At 32.0% G+C, this 19,922-nt stretch overlaps 1 protein-coding gene across 3 annotated transcripts; it reads left to right on the plus strand.

The window, feature by feature from the left end:
• The first annotated feature begins 6,569 nt into the window (after positions 1–6,569).
• On the plus strand, positions 6,570–11,478 carry LOC122310392 (phenylacetaldehyde reductase-like). 3 transcript variants are annotated; one of them, XM_043124286.1, is made up of 6 exons: positions 6,570–6,759; positions 7,179–7,348; positions 7,787–7,978; positions 9,069–9,231; positions 10,665–10,851; positions 11,124–11,478. In XM_043124286.1, the coding sequence occupies exons 1-6, from the start codon at positions 6,639–6,641 to the stop codon at positions 11,260–11,262; spliced, it is 972 nt and encodes a 323-aa protein (XP_042980220.1). In that variant the 5' UTR covers positions 6,570–6,638; the 3' UTR covers positions 11,263–11,478. The 3 variants fall into 3 exon arrangements, with proteins under 3 accessions (XP_042980220.1, XP_042980221.1, XP_042980222.1); XM_043124287.1 differs by having other exon boundaries at positions 9,090–9,231; XM_043124288.1 differs by having other exon boundaries at positions 6,637–6,759; positions 7,160–7,348.
• The last annotated feature ends 8,444 nt before the right edge of the window (positions 11,479–19,922 follow it).

Consider the following 19,922-nt stretch of genomic DNA (forward strand, 5'->3'; position numbering starts at 1 on the left):
TTAGGACCATATGAAGGTAGTAGTTTAAAACTTCTAAATTCACATATGGTTTATAGGCACTCTTATTAGGAGTCCCTGATGGTTGACGAAGCTAAAAAAGGTATGTATAATTTGTTGGACTTCAGTATCACATGAGTTTTGTAAGTACCAACTCTTGGTGAGAAAAGATGCCTTGAAAAAAGAAAAGATGTTGGAACTATTGGGGGGGTTTCCTCGTGACACTGGCACATAAGGAAAGAAAAGAAAGAGAAGAGAGGAACTGATATCCCTAGTCGAATCCATCAAATACATGTACAAAATACCATAAAAAACTACAAGGATAGTTTGTGGGATATTCTTGACGAACATGCCACTATGCTTACAACGGCCACAGTATGTTCTCAAGGTAGCTTTATCAGACAAAAAACCAGCTCTTCATTTGTTTTGGACTGGACTGTTCTTTCATGTACAACAGTACTTATGTCTGATTGAGTTGGATTTCTTTTTTTTTTTTTGGAGCGGAATCTATACTTCTTTATCTATAATTTTTTATTTTTTTAAAGTAATATCTATAATTTATTTCTATATGTAATAAAAGAACTTTTACATTCTACCCAGTAAGAATTCATGTGATGAATTGGATTAAGATATGTGTCTACTAATGTCTTGTTAGATTGAAATGCCCTTACTACAGATGTTAATCCAACCAAATTGCTCCTACAAGAGATGTGTTAGGCTAAAATGTCATAGCCATATATCCAAATTGATTAAAATCAGCCTTCATCTAAATTAGAATGGCACCAGAAATCTCCAAAACCTCCATAACGGGTGACCCACAGTTGCGTTGACCGGCAAGGGCTGTAATTGAGCCGAGCCGAGTCGGTTTTTGACTTGCCGAGCTCGGCTCAACTCAAAATACTCGAACCTGATCTCAAGATTTTTTTAAATTCTTTGTTCAAGCTCGACTTGACAAGCTAAAATCTCAACTCGAGCTCGTCTCACAAATGAGTTCGAATCGAGCTGAGCTCGAGCTTGAATTTTTTTTTTTTGCAATAAAATTTAATAATTAATAAATTAAATAAATAAATAAAAAGAACTAATATTGAATTTATACAACTAACAAGTAGAATCTCTATTAAATTATAAAATTTTAAAAAATTTATAAATAATTAATATCTAACTAGTTGATATTCATGCAAAATAATAATATATTATATGCCTACATATATTATTAATACATACACTTAATATAATAGCATATATCTATTTCATATATGGTTTTCACCTACTAGTATATGAAATTATTAAATTTTATCAACTAATTATTATATAAATTATAAAATATACCTATGAAGTATATTTACTATATAGACATAAGTAGTTAGAATACATATTATATATTTCATTATAAAAATGGTATGCTTATATTATTAGCTAATACATATATACATACATAGATATATGTATGTATTTATCAATATATGAATGAGTTTTAATCGAGTCGAGCTAACGAGTCGACTCGAGCCTTAGCCGAGTCGAGTCGAGTTTTGTCGGGTATATATCATTTACAAATCGAGCGGGTATCTATTTTAACGATCGAGTTTTTTTTTTTTTTTTTTTTTTTTTTTTTTTTTTTTTTCACGAGTCGAGTTCGATTCGAATTTAACTGAGCGAGTACCGAGCGTGTTATCGAACAGACTAGTTCATTTACAGTCCTAGTTGACCCAGTGGCCCACGATAGAGTTCAAAATCGAAACTAGAAATATCCAAAATGGATAACCCAGTAATGTCGATCCAAACAGAGTGAATATAAAAAACCCGTACTATTTTCTTATATAAAACGCACAACTCAAAGTCACCATCGGGGTGGATTCAGGAAAGCAAGTGATGCCGATGACATGATTAATCCTAATTCAATGGGATAATATTAATAGTTTATATAAAACACAAACACATACCACATATTCCATAATAACACAACTTAGTTATTTGTTACGATTTGATTGTATATAGTGAAGGAAGAGCAACTTTCCGATGGAAAATGTTATTTAAACTCTTTTCTAAAAATGTTATTATCATATATAGCTTTGTTGTATTTAAATTGACAATCTGGGCAGAGGAAACAAATTATAGCATTTATTTTTAGAAAAAAGCTACACAACCTCCTATTATTCACATAACCTCCATACACCACACTTTTTTTTTATTATTTTTTTCTTTTATCAAATATTAAATATAGATAATGAATAGAATAATTAAATTACTTCAACAAGAATAAATTAAAAAAAAAAGAAATTATTAAAAAATTTAAAAATTAAAAAAAATATAGTATACAGAGGTTGGGGAGGTTGACTTTTAATTTTATACTTTGAAGTCAAAATTTAATCCAAACAATCAGGTCAGCACACGTGTTTTTAAAAATTGTGTGTATTTGTGTTTTTTATTTTTTGTTTTTTGGTTTTCACAAGTTTAACAGACAAATAATGATTTTTAAATTAGTCATTCGATGATATTTAATCGAACATAATTTGGAAAAAATTCTATGATCTATGGAAGTTGGTCGATGTAATAGCCCACTAGAAATTTAACGGTGAAATTTCTATTGACTTTAATAATCTCGTGAAGACCCTATAAGTTTTCATGAATCTATTAATCGTATAGTTAATGTTATTACTCACTGTGGTATCATGAGTGTGTTTTTGATTATTGGAGATAGTTAGAAAGTTTTATTTGGACACATGGAAAGATTTTAGCCACCTTACTCTTCCAAGTCTACTCCACATTTGGAAAATATCTTAAGCTGATTTTTGTAGATATTATTGGATAGAATATTAAGAGATAATTTTTTATAGATATTTTGGGTAGGAGAAAACTACACTCAACTCTCAACTCTAGCATTATCAAATTCCTTATCTCGTCCATAAGTATCTCCAGCCATCACCCACGAACTTATCTTCATTTACACGTTCATTTAAAAGAATATCAAACATTTTCTCTCGAAAAACTTTTAGGAGTTCTTTTGCACGCCCATTTCGAAGTTTTTGTAAGTATTTTATCATAAAGTCTCATTTATATAAATTGTTTCTTTTTGAGTCTAGTTTACATGGATATCTTATTTGTCCCATTTTAAGATCATTTGGTCAGTCAAATATTATGTAAACTATAGAAAGGTCATTCTAGGAGATAAACTAGAGAATATGTTATAGTTTGGAGTTTTTGATCAAGCTAATGGATATATATTGGTCCGAAATTTTTATGGAGTATTGTTAACATGTATATATGACTATTGGTTGAGGAGTTTTGCATGATTAAAGGTTTTGACGAAAGATTTTCTTAGATTTAGAAACTTAGAAACTGGAAGAAGAAAAACAGTTTCTGTTTTGAGAAAGTTTAACTCTTTGGTGGTCTAAACCTATTCTAATGACTTTGATAATTTTATTGGAAGATCCTAAACATCTTATATACATGTTATATTATTATTTTGAAGATATTTGATGTTAGTTTCAAAGATATGAAATTTTATACAAAGATATATTCAGATAAGCCAAAGTGTGGATGTTCTTGGCTAAATTTATGTTTTGGTTAATTTCTAACCATGTGATCTTGAATTAGAAGCTTATATATGTTTTAGGACATCTTTTTAAACCATGTGATGGTTTGGTTTGAAGATCACATATTCATAAGTCATAGATCAAAAGGTTGATCAAAACAAGTTAGAAAACAAAAATAAATGGAAATAGCATATGAGAATTTCGGCCCTATGGAGTTTTAATAGTTGTGATTAGTTTTAAATTTTTCTAAATTGATATTTGAATTGAAGATAAAATTTACATGAGGTATGTAAATTTTAGTGACATCTGGAGTTAGTATGCAAAATCCTTAAGTTATGGGTAAAACGGTCATTTTTCTACATGCAGAGAGTAAAATGGAAATTTTACTCTTTAAGTTAGTATTTTTCATATTTCAAGTTATTAGTGATTCAATGCTAACTTTTAGAATCATTAATTACAGTTCCTCGTGATCGCGTTTGAGGTTTTATAAGAAACGCGGAGATCGAGGTAAGTTAGCTTTTAACTTACTAGCAGTCTACTGTGTATGTGTGCTAAGTAAAGGAACTACAGTGTATGTATGTGTGTTATCATATATGTCATGCCATGCCAAGTTATCACGTAATTGTCTATTATATAGAATTTATTCTGTCATCAATTTTTATCTGTTACATAATATATTCTGTCATGTATTACTATACATTACAAGTATGTCATGTTAAATATGTTGTCTATTATATGTTATGCCATGTTACGAAATGTTTTTATTTCAAGTTGGTCATGTATTTCAAGTTATGTTCAAATCACGTTATGTTACGTCAGGGCTTTAGTCCTTTCGTATTCCAGTCACGTTTCATCTTGAGTACATTCAGTTTGTATAGAATATATGGGGCCACAACAACTGTGGAGTATGTATTTAACTGCATTGTGATGTGTAGAATACATGGGGCCACAACAACTGTGGAGTATGTATTTTTCATGTTAAGTCAAGTTTGCGTAGAATACATAGGGCCACAACAACTGTGGAGTATGTATTTACACGTAGAATACATGGAGCCACAACAACTGTGGAGTATGTATTTTTCATGTTAATTCAAGTTTCAGAGCAAGTTCATGCTAAGTCAAGTTTCAGATCAAGTTCATGTCAAGTTATGTTCAGTTCATGTTTCAATTTAAGTTATGTCAATTATGCTATGTTGTACGCTAAGTTATGCTTTAATTACTTATGAATTTGATTATACATTTATGCTTTTACTGTCATCCATGCATCATTAGCCTGTGTGGAAGTTTTTTTTTGTTAACTTGCTGAGATTTGTAATCAAATCTCACTGTGGTAGTCCCAACTACCATTCTCCCGAATGGTAGATCTTGTTACAGGACCTGAAAGAGGATCAAGAGCTGACCAACTAGACACAGTCGACTGAACGACGGTGCGTCGTTAATGTTAATATAGTAGTTAAATTACTACTTGTACGATGGAGTTGCATCTCCAGTACTTTTGGATCATAACTATTTTGGACTAGTGCTGTGATCTTAGTTATTCAATGGATCTTTATATATGAAGTATGTTTTAAGTATTTGAGATATTTTCAGTTTGGTACATAGTATTTCTAAAAAAAAAAATTATTCCCTGCGAATATTGCATAATGTTAGATGTATGTTAGGAATATTGCATCTTATATGTCATGAACGGGGGCAGGTAACCTTGTGTTGCATGTCTCGACGCTTCAAATGTTCGTCCGATCCCAAACGGAATTTGGGGGCGTCACAGTCGATGTAGGTGGAACTGGTTGCAATGTTGCATCATGGCAACCGCGTCGTTTACGGCGTCATGAATACTTATATTTTGGGCAAGGGTAGTGATAGGCTTACTATCCTATAGCTACTCGTTTATTACTTATAAGGTATTATGAACTTTTTATTTTTTTATTATTTTCTTTTAACTATTTTTTTATATCTTTACTATCTCATTATTATTATTTTTTGTGTATTTAAAATTTTTATTTTATATTTATTTTTTTAAATAATTTTTTAACATCCATAATTATTAAAAAAAGATTAAAATAATATATAACTTTATGAATAATTACTTTCTTAATTATTAACTTAAATAAAAATTTGAAAAAAATTTAAAATATAAGAGGAATGGTAAAGAAGCGGTAGAAGGGTGGCAAGGCAGATAAATTTAATCGAAACTAATTTGGGGAATCTGTGTTTTACAGCAAGGTGATCAGTCACAATGTAATTGGAGCAGGTTTGCATGGCTTCATGGCTTGCGTCCGGATACAAACGCAGAGGAAGGGCGTTTTAGAGCATCCTCGCTTGGCCAAAAGTTGATAATGGACAAAATTTGAATTATTTATATAAAAAAATTCATATTAGATTGGATAAATCTAAAATATTTACAGTTATTGACTAAATATAGAAGATTATTTTTATTCATTAAAAATTAAAATATTATTTTCTCACTCTTATATTTTTCTTTCTACACTTTTATTTTATCAATTAAAATATTAAAATATTCTACACTTTCATTTTTTCAATTAAAATATTAAAATGTTCTATACTTTCATAAATCATTTTTGAAAATATGTTTTTTAATATTAATTTAATTATAATATAATTACTAATAATATTAAATTGATAGAATAATAAATGTGATAAAAATAAAATTTTTAAAAAAATATTAATTTAATAAAATTTTATTATTATATAGTGAATAAATAACTAATATAACGTAGGAATTGAATTTAAATGGAATAAACAAATCTAACGTAAAGAAGTGTTCACATTAGTCAAATTTAAAGATATTTAGCCAAATCAACTACGATACTCTAAATTGATGAGAATTTTGAGGGTTTGGAATGAAAGTTTAAAATATTATTTTTAATATTATTATTGTTTTGAAATTTGAAAAAGTTATATTGGGATTTAAAAAAGTTAAATTGTTTATTATATTTTGTGTGAAAATTTAAAAAATTTGTAATGATAAAATGAGAATTTTAAGTTGAGATGAAAATTTTAAGATAAAACTTGTTTACCAAACCTAAGAAGATGACGTGAAGAGGGACACAGTGAGTGGTGGAGCAGAAAAGGTGCCAATTGCAGAGAATGAGTGGTGGAGCAGAGAAGGTGGTGTGCGTAACCGGAGCGTCCGGATACATTGCGTCGTGGCTGGTGAAACTCTTGCTCCAACGCGGATACACTGTCAATGCCTCTGTTCGTGACCCAAGTAAGTACTTAAAAGTATCATCACATATTCTCTAATTCTCTCACCAGATTACGTAAGTGTTTCTTCTATAATCGATGTTTTCTTTAATTTTGAGCTACCTGAGTTGAGAGTGTATAGGATTTTCCTTCGGGTAATAATACATTTATGTTTTTAAAAAAAAGCTCCTTGAGTTTCTTGGAACCAACTGTTGTAGTCTGAGACAGCTTCGCTCAACTGTCAGTTCACTTTGCTCCAAACATCCTAATAATCACTAAGAAAAGATTATTTTTCGCTTTCGAAATTAGATGCTTTAATATACTTCTTTAGGATATCATTAACTTGATGTGTAAGCAGGGAAAGATATGAATATTGGTAATGCTAAATGGATATTTTTTATACTGTAAACATTTTATGGGTTCAGCTTTAAATGTTTGCCACAGATGACCCTAAGAAGACAGAACACTTACTTATGCTGGATGGAGCTAAGGAAAGACTTCATTTGTTCAAAGCAGACTTACTGGAAGAAGGATCTTTTGATTCCCTGGTTGATGGATGTGAGGGCGTTTTTCATACAGCCAGCCCTGTTTATTTCAGTGCCAACGATCCGCAGGTACGTTTGGTTTCATGCTAAGTGAATCGATGCAAATGTCATGTACTGTGCCAATGGGCCGTTTCAACGAATCACCAATTTTGTATAATGCATAGCTGTTTGCCAAAAGTTGTTGAATTTCATGCCTCCTTATAATTTTAAGTAGTCCATGATGTGAGTTTATTCTTTCATGGATTTATTCAGATGAAATTACCATCTTGGACTATCACATATGCTTGTTGATGTTCATCGGATACATCTTTTATCTACAATGAATACTACAATAGATTTTCTCCAATGTTCACATGCAAATCTTTGTTAGTATTTTGTTGAACTCATTCAAATTTAAGACGGAAAAATGCCATAGTCTATCCAGATGGTGCAAGAGTTTACATTTAAATGCACTGGTGCATTATCAACTTACCCAATTCAAATGCCTCTGTTTATAATTCCTTTCAGGCCGAATTAATTGAGCCAGCTGTGAAGGGAACACTTAACGTTCTTAGATCATGTGCTAAAGTTTCATCTGTTAAAAGAGTGGTTTTAACATCCTCAATGGCAGCAGTTATATACAGTGGAAAACCCCTTACTCCTGATGTGGTAGTTGATGAGACTTGGATTTCAGAACCAGCTGTTTGTGAGAAATCAAAGGTTCATATATATGTTAATTTCTTATTACGTACATTTTATCCTTTTCTCAAGTTCTTTGCTGAATCTACATATGAGGACTTACATGATTCTGTGACTGATTCTAACTTAAACCATAATGGTACGTATATGAGGGCAAGCCTGGGACAAGTTATCTTGTGCAGACAATATGTTAGTCTGTTCTTTCCTTCTTTTGTTTCCCTTTTCCTCTTGATCGTTCGTCTCCTATCTTAGACTGTGGGTGTAGTAGCCCTGTAAGGTGAGCTTAATTGTATCTATAAGCTATATAATTTTCGAAGCAGGAGTGTTGCTTCTGTTAAGCCATGTCATCGAATAATGGATTAAATAAGTATGAATTCGGTCATTTAAGTATAAAACCATTTGAAAGGCCACATCAGTAAATATTAGATTATTTGGGATTTTTAGAGTCTGAAACACTTTGCATTCTTTTCTAAGCTTCATCTTTTTTCCTTTATATTTACTTTTTTAAATGCCGCTTTTAGAAAACATCACAATCAAGTTATTAATAAAATAATAAGTAATAATTTTATTATTAATTATATAAAAAAATGGGTGTATCTCATTTTAATATAAAACATAAAAAATAAACAGCATTGCTGCAATTTTGTATTGCATTAAACTGTTATTGATAGCTTTGAAGAACAAATTTTTTCCATTAAGACTTATTTATGCTTTCTTTCTCTGTCCCTCATATATTTGAATGATTAAGCAAACTATTGCCCCTGAACTGGAGCCAAGTGTTGGCTAGGGCAGAATCTTAATTTGAACATCCAATTCTCTATTGGCTTCTAGACGCATATATTGAGGGAAGAAGGATAAAAGTTGAGCTGTGGTACATGCCCTAAATATTCTGACCCACTGCCCTTGGGCCGGGGGGCATGGAAGAATGTTATCGAAAACTTGCCTTCAATGCCTTGTATTTGCGTTAGTATGGTGTTCAAATGTTTTGTATTTGGTTTAGTTGCATAACATATATTATTTATCAGCAGCAGTCTTAGATAGTGGCTAATTAGTATATTGCAGCCGTAAAAATTTTCACTGTGTCTATCCTAAAGATAATTGTTTTCATTAGCTTTGGTATATGCTTTCAAAGACCTTGGCAGAGAAGGCTGCTTGGGAATTTTCGAAAGAAAATGGAATTGACATGGTAGCAATGCTTCCTTGGTGGGTGAGTGGTCCCCTTTTACAGCCAACTCTCAATGCAACTTTGGAGCCATTTCTCAAACTTGTGAAAGGTATTCTTCGGCCAGTGATATTACTGTTTACCTGCCTATTTGAATATTAACAAATACTTGTGCCTATTAATGAAAAAGAATCTCTTGAAGAACCTGCCAGTGATCCTCAGACCATATGGTATTTGCTTCCCATACGAGTAACTGGTGGAAAGTGTTTGCCGTGGGTCTAACCAATTAAAGTTATGACTCTATGGCAACCAATTATGAGGTGTTTGCAATTATTGGGAATTGTGAGGGTATGTATTTAGTTTTTGATTTACTTCCTATTCTTCTTCTCGTGGTTCATAACATAGCAAATCTCACTGCAGAAACCTCAAAAAGAAAAATTGCGTTTTGTTTTGTGTTGGCTAACTTTCTTTTGCTGGAAAGAATAAACCATGTGAAAAAGTTCTACTTAGTTGAGTGGAAGCCGTAAAATGAATATGTTAAATAAGAGGATTGATAGCAAAGGCATGCATTATACTTTTATTCCCACAATAGTTATCTAATCCAATCACAGTTCTTACTCAAACTCTCGGTAACTATTTGCCAAAATAAATGAACTTTAATCAGCTATTATTTCTGTAATTTTAATGAAAAGAGTGGCCTACTGTTCCCTTTTTATGTTGCTTACTCTCTTTTCGTGAACTCATGTCGTTTTCCTAAATCTTGAGTACTCCAGTGCAGCATCCTCGTCATGCTATCATCTCGTCGTCCATCTTTATTTTTGTTTTTCCCTAATGATTTAAAAATATCATTAGAAGTAATATATTGAATCTCATTATGTACAAATCCCTGAATTATTTAAAACTATAACAATTATATGGGAATAAGATCACTGCTAATTCTTACAGTGCTTCATATGAAAAGTCGAGGTAAAAATGGCAAAACCTAACGTATGCTGACCCACAGCCTTGCCAGAAAGGCAAAAAATATGGGAGCTAGCTGTTACTACAGGTATTACTTGTAGAAACAGTAATTGAAAAGTCTATCATCAGATGGTTTGTCTAATGGCATACCATCCCAGTTATATCAACTTTATGCTAAATGAATCTTACATTTTTCATCTTGAACGATTTTTAGTACTTTTACACATCTATTGGAATTACTTGTCATCTTAATCATGATGAAACTCTAGCAATGACTCATGTGGCTTGCAACTTTGCTTTGGATTGTTTGTAAAAGTTATAAAGGGTTGGTTTAAAGATTTTTTTTTTTTTCCTTTTAAAAAGAAGGAATCGTATTTCAATGGCAATTTCATTCTTTAGGGATGCTTAAATAAATTGAAAGTTATCAAGACGTAAATGCATTTCCTTTGAAGGTAATTTTGGAAACTATACAGCTCTAATCTTTAAAAATGTCTTAGTTTCTCCCAGCAAGTGGTTCTGCCTGTTTCCTTCTTCTAAAAGACACAATCTTTTTGTGATGCAAGCAGTTGACACTCTCTTATGCAGGGGCTGAAAGTCTTCCATTTATACATCCCGGATGGGTTGATGTTAGAGATGTTGCTAATGCACATATACTAGCATTCGAGAATCCATTAGCTAGTGGAAGATATTGTTTAGTTGGAATAGTTCTCCAATTTTCTGAGTTTGAGAAGCTTATGCGTGAACTCTTCCCTGATATAAACCTTCCTGAAAAGTAAGTGATGTATTCATATACCCAATACTAGCATCAACTTGTCAATTTATGATTCACACTGGTTACACATTGAAGATTCACTGTGTCATACATGCTTACTATACAAAAAGTGAAATATAATTCTTTTCCAAACTGCCGTTTACCTCAAACCGACTGTTTTGAAGTTTTTGTACTTGATTTATGCAACCTGTTAATTAGTTAGTGTGTTTTGTAACATATAACAATTGTAATAGAATTCAGACACAAATTGACCTACACTTTTTATGTTGCAGATGCGGAGATGACCATCCTTTTGCATCAACCTGCAAGGTATCAAGGGAGAGAGCAGAAGGTTTAGGCCTTAACTTCACTCCTGTGGAGAAGACTTTAAAGGACACTTTTGAAAGCTTGAGGGCGAGGAACTTCTTTTGAATGTTTGATTCATGGCACATAGGTAACTCATGCTAAGTAGTTATAAACAAACTTTGCCTACCTTTCAATTCTTCCGTTTCAAACATCACTAGCATCAGCTAGACTGCCTATTTTTGCTATGTTGTAGAATGCATTTCATAATAATAATGTCATAAAGCATGTGTGACTTCTACACTTTTGCTTTCCAAATATAATATTTATGCATTTTTGAGTGTATTTTCTGTTAAAGCATTGAAATTGTTGAAGTTACTCTATAGTAAAATCTCTATTTTTTATTATTAAATAAAATTAATGCCAGTCTGTTGATTTAACAAATGGTACCTAACAAAATCGAGGGCAGGAGAGTCTCGGAATAAGAACTAGTGTAAGTTTTTATGGCTGTGAAACTTCACCATGTTGCCCATTTTGAATTACAAGGAAGCTTCATTGTTCTTAAAGTAGTTGGGAAGCTTTTGACACAAGGGTGAAGGAAAACAAGACGATCCTTGTGTTGGAAACCATGAAACAAGGCAGACGATCGGAACAAGTGCACAATAACCGTACTGAAACTCCCACAGCTACGAGGACAATTTTTTAAAGTTACATTTTCTGGAAGCAAAATTACTTCAAATTACTTGTATTCATTTTACACCAATTTTATTATAATCACCTCGTCCTGCATGAATTTCTTTTGCCCTTCCTCCTTACGAAACAAACAAATAGATGACAATGCAAAAGTATATTTTTCATCATCTCGTTTTCATTCATGACTGGTATCTTTACTCCTCACTCCCATTTCACACCTCCATTTCACAAATTATTTTGGGATTATCTACCCATGTTAAAACTAAAGTCTTAATGGGTTATTTTCTAATAGATGACCAATCATAAAGTTTTTAATCGTTCACTTCTCTATTGCGAGATGGTTAGTGCTTCATGAAACACCCATTTTTGGCCTATGTGGGATTAGCATGTTGGAAAAACATAGTTTAAGAGCCATCATTAATGTGCATCATTGCGGAAGATAACGCCGACTTGTTTATTGTGCATTTAGAGAGAGAGAGAGAGAGAGAGAGAGAAGGGTTAAGCCCTCTTAAGTGACTAATAAAATCTTATCTTCCTCAAAGTAGTGCAGAACACTTAATATATGCAGTTATCTGATAACTAATGCAAAGTTACATGCCGATCAAAGTTCAAAATTTCAATCATGTATTGTGATCAGTCAATCTAACCCATCCATAACTTCAATACTCCATCTTTACCACCTGAAGCTACCTTTTCACCATCTAGAGTCCAACCAATAGCATAAACCTTTTGCCAAAAGTAGTTACCAACGTATTAATTTAAAATTCAAAATAAGATATGAAAGACCCTTGTTTTTGGACATAGAACATACCTCATTTACATGGCCTGGAAGGTCTTGTTTCAACTTGTGTGTCCGGATATCCCAAAACTAGACAATTTTAACAAATTTCAATCAAAGGTCATAAATATGCTCATCCTTGAAAAAAAAAAAATTAGCACCTCGTCAACTGAGGTCCACATCTACATATACATGCTTTTTAGTAGTGTTTACACAAATCCAAACCTAGTCAAATTCGAAACTTTATTCATACATAATAGATTACAATTTGTTCAGTCATGGGGGCTAGTGTACTTCATTTATTTGTATAGAAGAAGTTATTCGTGATTACAAACTCAATCACAATCTTTGAGTACAAACTCAATCAGAGGCTATAAAATGAACTTTATAGCAGTGCATAGCATCTGGGATATCTTTAGATTTTGAAGAAATTGCATTTTATACATTTATACCACACCATTTTTTGACAATGCATAATCCCAATACATCTATTCTTGTTTCTGTAATGGCCAACATTAGAACCTTGTTTCCAACACCATGTGGAGCCAAAGGCTCTTAGTCAATCCTTAGAATTTATTTTCTATTCTTTTCTTTTGTATTAGTTGGTAACTCTCTCTCCCTCTAAAAATAGATCAAGTGAATTGTTGAACCCACGGTTTCAAATTTTGTGTAATTATATATCTACACATAGATTTTGATGATAATAAATGAATTCAAAGAATAAAGAAGTCTCAAGTTCAAGTTGTCTACACAATGGAGTCAAGCACATCAAGAAAACAAACATGAGCAAGAAGAGAACAAGTTCACATTAAAGTCATAGAATAATATTGTAAATCTCTTAAAAATTCGAAATTAGGATTAAGGCTCAAAATTAATATTTTATCATAAAGCATTAAAATACATTTTTCAAATGTGCATGAATATTTTGAAAATTAAATTTGAAAATTTTGAAAGATAATTGATTGTCATCTTTCACATGTGCATACCTTGATTAAAGGGTTGAACTTTAAAAATATTAAAAATGATTAATTGTCATCTTTCACATATGCATGTTTTATTTGAATATTTTCAAAAGTGATTGATGTTTTTTTTTTTACTTATGCAAAAGGTAGATGATTTTGTTTGAAAAATTTAAAAAGTAAAGTGTGCTCCTCTTGTCATATGCAAAAAGCAAAAGATTAGGTTTGAATTTTTTGAAAAGTAAAGTGTGCTTATTTTGTCATATGTCAAAAGTAAAAGATTAGATTTGAAGTATTTGAAAAATGAATGATGTTGTCTTTAACAATTGAAAAAGAATAACCTTTTATTTGAATTTTTTGAAAAAGTGAATGATATTATCTTTGACATGTAAATATTTTTAAATTTGAATAAGAAGTTTTATATGCCTATAAATAGATCATTTGAGAGCTTCACATTTACAACACCAAGAGCATACAACATTCATTCAAAACTTTCATTCTCTCTTCTCTAAGCATTGAGCCTTAATTCTTGTTCATTTTGAGAGATATAGTTTGCGTTGTATTGTTCTTATTCCACTCATTGAGGAGTGTTTTCTGATAACCTACCCACTATCAGCTCTTGTATCAGTAAAAGGGTGTGTATAACCCTTGTGCGTGTAGAAAGTGTTCTACACAGGGAATAGTTGAATCACTACATGTAAGGTGATTGCAAGTGTAGAGGGTGTTCTACATGGATTCTTTGTTGCGGTGTTGTTCAAATGTGTAATAGGTTTCTATCTCCACCTGAAGGAGGTTGAATAGTAAATTTGGGAATCCTCATGGGGTAGTTTGAGGCGAGGACGTAGGCAGTTGGGCCAAATTTCGTTAACATACTGAGTTTGCTTCACTCTAACCCTTACTCTTTATATTTATTACTATTTCGTATTTTATTTATATTTTATATTGTATATTTAATTTATAATTGTTATTTTTTTTAATACAACTCAATTCACCTCCCTCTTGTGTTAGTCATCTGGGCAACAATTGGTATTAGAGCTAAGAACTCTATTATAAGATTAACTATATTTTGAATTAAAATCTTATGGCTAACATTGTAGCTTCATTTGGTGAAGGTCAATCTAGCAGTCGGCCTCCACTCTTTTGTGAAGATAATTACTCATTCTGCAAAGTTAGAATGAGAATATTCCTTCAGGCTCAAGGTCAAGAAATCTGGAAATACATTGTAAATGGACCTTATATTTCAACAAAAGTGGTTGATGGAATAAAGGTCAAAAAGGAAGAAGAAGAGTTTGATCGTGAAGACGATAGACTTTATATTTTGAATTTAACTGCTATGAATTTATTATTTAATTCTCTCAATAGAAATGAGTTTAATAGAATAATGACTTGCGCTACGGCAAAAGAAATTTGGGATAACTTGAAAGTTACCTATGAAAGAATTTCGCAAGTCAAGGAATCAAAAATTTATATTTTTACTCATGAATATGAAATGTTTAAAATGAATGATAATGAATCTATTTCTAGTATGTACACTTATTTTACTAACATCATAAACAGCTTGACAGCTCTTAGCAAAATTTATTCTAAGGTGGAGATAGTAAGAAAAATTCTCAACTCTCTACCAAAACGCTGGGAATCAAAAGTGACAGCGATTCTTGAAGTTAGAGACCTCAAGAAGCTCGAAGTGAATGAACTCATCGGGTCACTTATCACTCATGAGTACACATTGAAAAGAGGAGAAGAAGAAGGAAAGCCAAAGAAGAGTTTGTCACTTAAAGCTGTTCCTCATGAAAGTGAAAGTGATGAAGATGAGGAAAATGAAGACAAAGATGAAGAAGTTGCAATGATAATAAGAAGAATTCAGAGGTTCTTAAAGAAAACTAAAACTCCTCTAAGAAATCTTTCAAAAAGTTTTCCGAAAAAGATTCAGGTAAAAATGACACTTTAATTTGTTATAAATGTAATAAGCCTGATCATATCAAGCCAGATTATCCTTTGCTAAAGAAAAATTGAAACAATAGCAAAAAAGCAATGAAAGCAATATGGGATGATGATTCAAGAAGCTCAGATAGTGAAACAAGCAATTGAGAATCAGCAAATCTTTGTCTTATGGCTAAAGATGACATTGAGGTAACAAATCTTGATAATATTGAAGATTCTTTATATGAAGAATTGCAAAATGTTTTAGAAGAGGTATATGAGGAATTTGAAAAATTAGGTATCAAGTATATTGTTTTGAAAAAGAAAAATTCTTCTTTAACAAACGAAATTGAAATTTTAAGAAAATAAAATATCGTTTTGAAATATGAAAATCTCAAGTTAAAGAAGAATAAAACTGATTTAGAAAATATTGTTGAAAACTTTACGAATGGAAAAAGAAATTTTGAAAAACTTCTTGGTAGTCAAAGTTGTGTTTTTGACAAGGGAGGTTTGGATATATGCCAAAACAAAAATACAAACCTTATAAAATTTCTTTGATAATCCTTCTACATCAAAGACCAATATTCAAAATTCTTTTCATAAAAATAATTTTGTCAAAAAAAGATATTATTATAATCATTCAAGTGATCTTCATATATGTCACATACTATTTGCAATTTCTGTAATAGAAATGATCATAATTATCATACTTGTCCTATTAGAAGATATCATACAATGACTATTAGGGCCATATGGGTACCTAAAAATCTTATTTCTTCTAATACTAATAAATAAAGGAGTCAAAGAACTTGGGTACCAAGAAAAATCATTTTAATTGTTTTTATAGGTATGCATGAAGTCATCCACAAGTAAAAACAAATGGTTTTTAGATAGTGGATGTTCAAGACACATGACGGGAGACAAGACTAAATTCTTTTATCTTAGATCTAAAGAAGAAGGACACGTGACATTTGGAGACAACTCGAAAGGGAAGATCTTGGGAATATGTAAAATTGGTAATGAATCTTCTCTCATAATTGAAAATGTTCTAATTGTTGAAGGTCTAAAACATAATCTTTTGAGCATAAGTCAATTATGTGATAAAGAATTTACAGTTACTTTCAAAATGGATAAGTGCATTATTTTGAATGTTCATGATTGTAATATTTGTTTTATTACTTTTAGAAGCAACAATGTTTATATAATCGATTTTGAAGAAATTACCTCACAGGATGCTATTTGTATAATTTGTTGGACTTCAGTATCACATGAGTTTTGTAAGTACCAACTCTTGGTAAGAAAAGATGCCCTGAAAAGAGAAAAGATGTTGAAACTATTGGGGGGGTTTCCTTGTGACACTGGCTCATAAGGAAATAAAAGAAAGAGAAGAGAGGAACTGATATCCCCAGTCGAATCCATCAAATACGTGTACAAGATACCATAAAAAACTACAACGATAGTTTGTGGGACATTCTCGACGAACATGCCACTATGCTTACAACGGCCACAGTATGTTCTCGAGGTAGCTTTATCAGACAAAAAACCAGCTCTTCATTTGTTTTGGACTGCACTTTTCTTTCATGTACAACAGTACTTACGTCTGATTGAGTTGGATATATTTTTTTTGGAGCGGAATCTATACTTTTTTATTTTTTTAAAGTAATATCTATAATTTATTTCTATTCGTAATAAAAGAACTTTTACATTCTACCCAGTAAGAATTCATGTGATGAATTGGATCAAGATATTTGTCTACTAATGTCTTGTTAGATTGAAATGCCCTTACTACATATGTTAATCCGACCAAAGTGCTCCTACAAGAGATGTGTTAGGCTAAAATGTCATAGCCATATATCCAAACTGATTAAAATCAGCCTTCATCCAAATTAGAATGGTGCCAAAAATCTCCAAAATCTCCATAAAGGGTGACCCATAGTTGCGTTGACCCAGTGGCCCACGATAGAGTTCAAAATCAAAACCAGAAATATCCAAAATGGGTAACCCAGCAATGTCGATCCAAACAGAGTGAATATAAAAAACCCGTACTATTTTCTTATGTAAAACGCACAACTCAAAGTCACCATCGGGTTGGATTCAGAAACCAAGTGATGCCGATGACATGATTAATCCTAATTCAATGGGATAATATTAATAGTTTATATAAAACACAAACACATACCACATATTCCATAATAAACACAACTCAGTTATTTGTTACTATTTGATTGCATATAGTGAAGGAAGAGCAGGTTTCCGATGGAAAATGTTTTTTAAACTCTTTTCTAAAAATGTTATTATCATAGCGTTGTTGTTTTTAAATTGACAATTTGGGCAGAGGAAACAAATTACAGCATTTATTTTTAGAAAAAAGCTAAACAACCTCCTATTATTAACATAACTTCCACACACCACACTTTTTTTTTATTATTTTTTTCTTTTATCAAATATTTAATATATAGATAATGAATAGAATAATTAAATTACTTTAACAAGAATAAATTTAAAAAAATAAGAAAATATTAAAAAATTTAAAAATTAAAAAAAATAATGTATGGAGGTTGGGGAGGTTGACTTCTAATTTTATACTTTGGAGTCAAAATTTAATCCAAACAATCAGGTCAGCACACGTGTTTTTAAAAATTGTGTGTGTATGTTTTTTGGTTTTTCGGTTTTTTTTTTTTTTTTTTTGGTTTTCACGAGTTACGGACAGATAATGATTTTTAAATTAATCCTTAGATGATTTTTTTTTTTTTTAAGAAGCGCGGAAGGTCACATGTCCAAGAGTGACCCCCTCCCATATTTATTAAAAACCCTCACTTATGGTGGAGGAATACTGTGGAAATAAAAAACAAAACCCAAAAAAAAAAACCAAAAGAACCACATTCCAAAAACAAAAACACCACCAAACCTATTAGACAAAACAAAAAAAAAACAAACCAGACCTAACATCTTAAAGATGGGAGGCCTAAACTGTCGAAACTGATCAACCCTCGCAAAAACTGAGGCATATTACAATGAGTATAGAATGCCAACTCCTCCCCTGAAGCCCCAGCTTTGGCTAACCAATCTGCCACTCTATTACCTTCACGCAAAACATGTTGAAAATGACATTGTATGGTTCGGGTCAGTTCAATAATTTCCTCCCAAAAATCTTCCAGATACCAAACACCACATCTTCCTCTCATCCACCAAGAAATAACTACCTGTGAATCCATTTCCACAATCACCTTAGTGATATTTAAAGCTGTGCAAATCCTCAAACCTTGAAGAAGCGCCATAAGTTCTGCTTTATTATTAGAGCCAAAACCAAGATGTGAAGCATAAGCCTGGACATGACGTCCTGACTCGTTGCGAATTACCCCCCCAATACCACATGAACCTGGATTGCTAAGACTGCTACCATCTGTATTTAATTTATGCCACCCCAATGGTGGCTTAGTCCACCTTACTACTCTGCAAGAAGGGACATTCGGGGCAACCGGCTTTATCCTCAAGGCCTCAAGAATCATACCATCTCGATGAGACAACCGTTTGGGTCGTTTAATCATTTGACAAAGAGAACCAAGCCATACACCAATAGAATGGACAATAGTGTTATGGGACTCCAAAATACCTTCCATCCGAGCTAGACATCTTCTCCTCCATAATCGCCAAGTAACAATGATGGGCATAATACCCACAATAAAACCCACCTGTGTAGATGCATTTGCTCGCCTGAACCAAATCCTTGCATTCTGTTTCCAACCACTTCCAATAGGAATACCAAATATAGTGGCAAAAAAGGACCATATTTTTTTTAGGAAAATCACCCTTAAATAACACATTATTCAAATCTTCAATATGACCTACCATACAACAATCACATTTGGAAGCAATAGGAATACCAATACGTTGCAATCTATCATCCACACTCAAGGCCATATGCAAAGCCCTCCAAAAATGTATAGACATTTTTAACGGAATACATTTATTCCAAATCCAAGTATGCCCATCAAGAGAAGATCCCTTAACACGAATACAGTTCCAGGCAGATTTAGTAGTAAACTTACCTGTCTCCATCGGAGTCCAAATCAGAACATCCTTTCCAGAATTAGGCCTTGATAATGAAATTAAAATCTCATCTACCTTCTCCCCCCTACTAAACTTTCTAACATACCCACATTCCAACTATCTGATAACTGACAATCTTTTATTTTAAGCAAAGGTGAGCCAATTGGGGACATATCATTTATAAGCGGGCCATTCTCCCTCCATTTATCATACCAGAAATAAATATCACATTCTCTAATCTTCCACCTCGAATTATTCAACAGCAACGGTATACAATTTGCAACCATTCTCCAAAACCTAGACCCTTTTGGGTCTTGAATTAAGCACCAAGATGTTGTTCCCACATATTTTGCTTTGAAAAAATTGGCCCATAAAGAATTACCTTGAAT

Source organism: Carya illinoinensis, chromosome 5 (assembly GCF_018687715.1).
Source record: "Carya illinoinensis cultivar Pawnee chromosome 5, C.illinoinensisPawnee_v1, whole genome shotgun sequence".
NCBI lineage: Eukaryota > Viridiplantae > Streptophyta > Magnoliopsida > Fagales > Juglandaceae > Carya > Carya illinoinensis.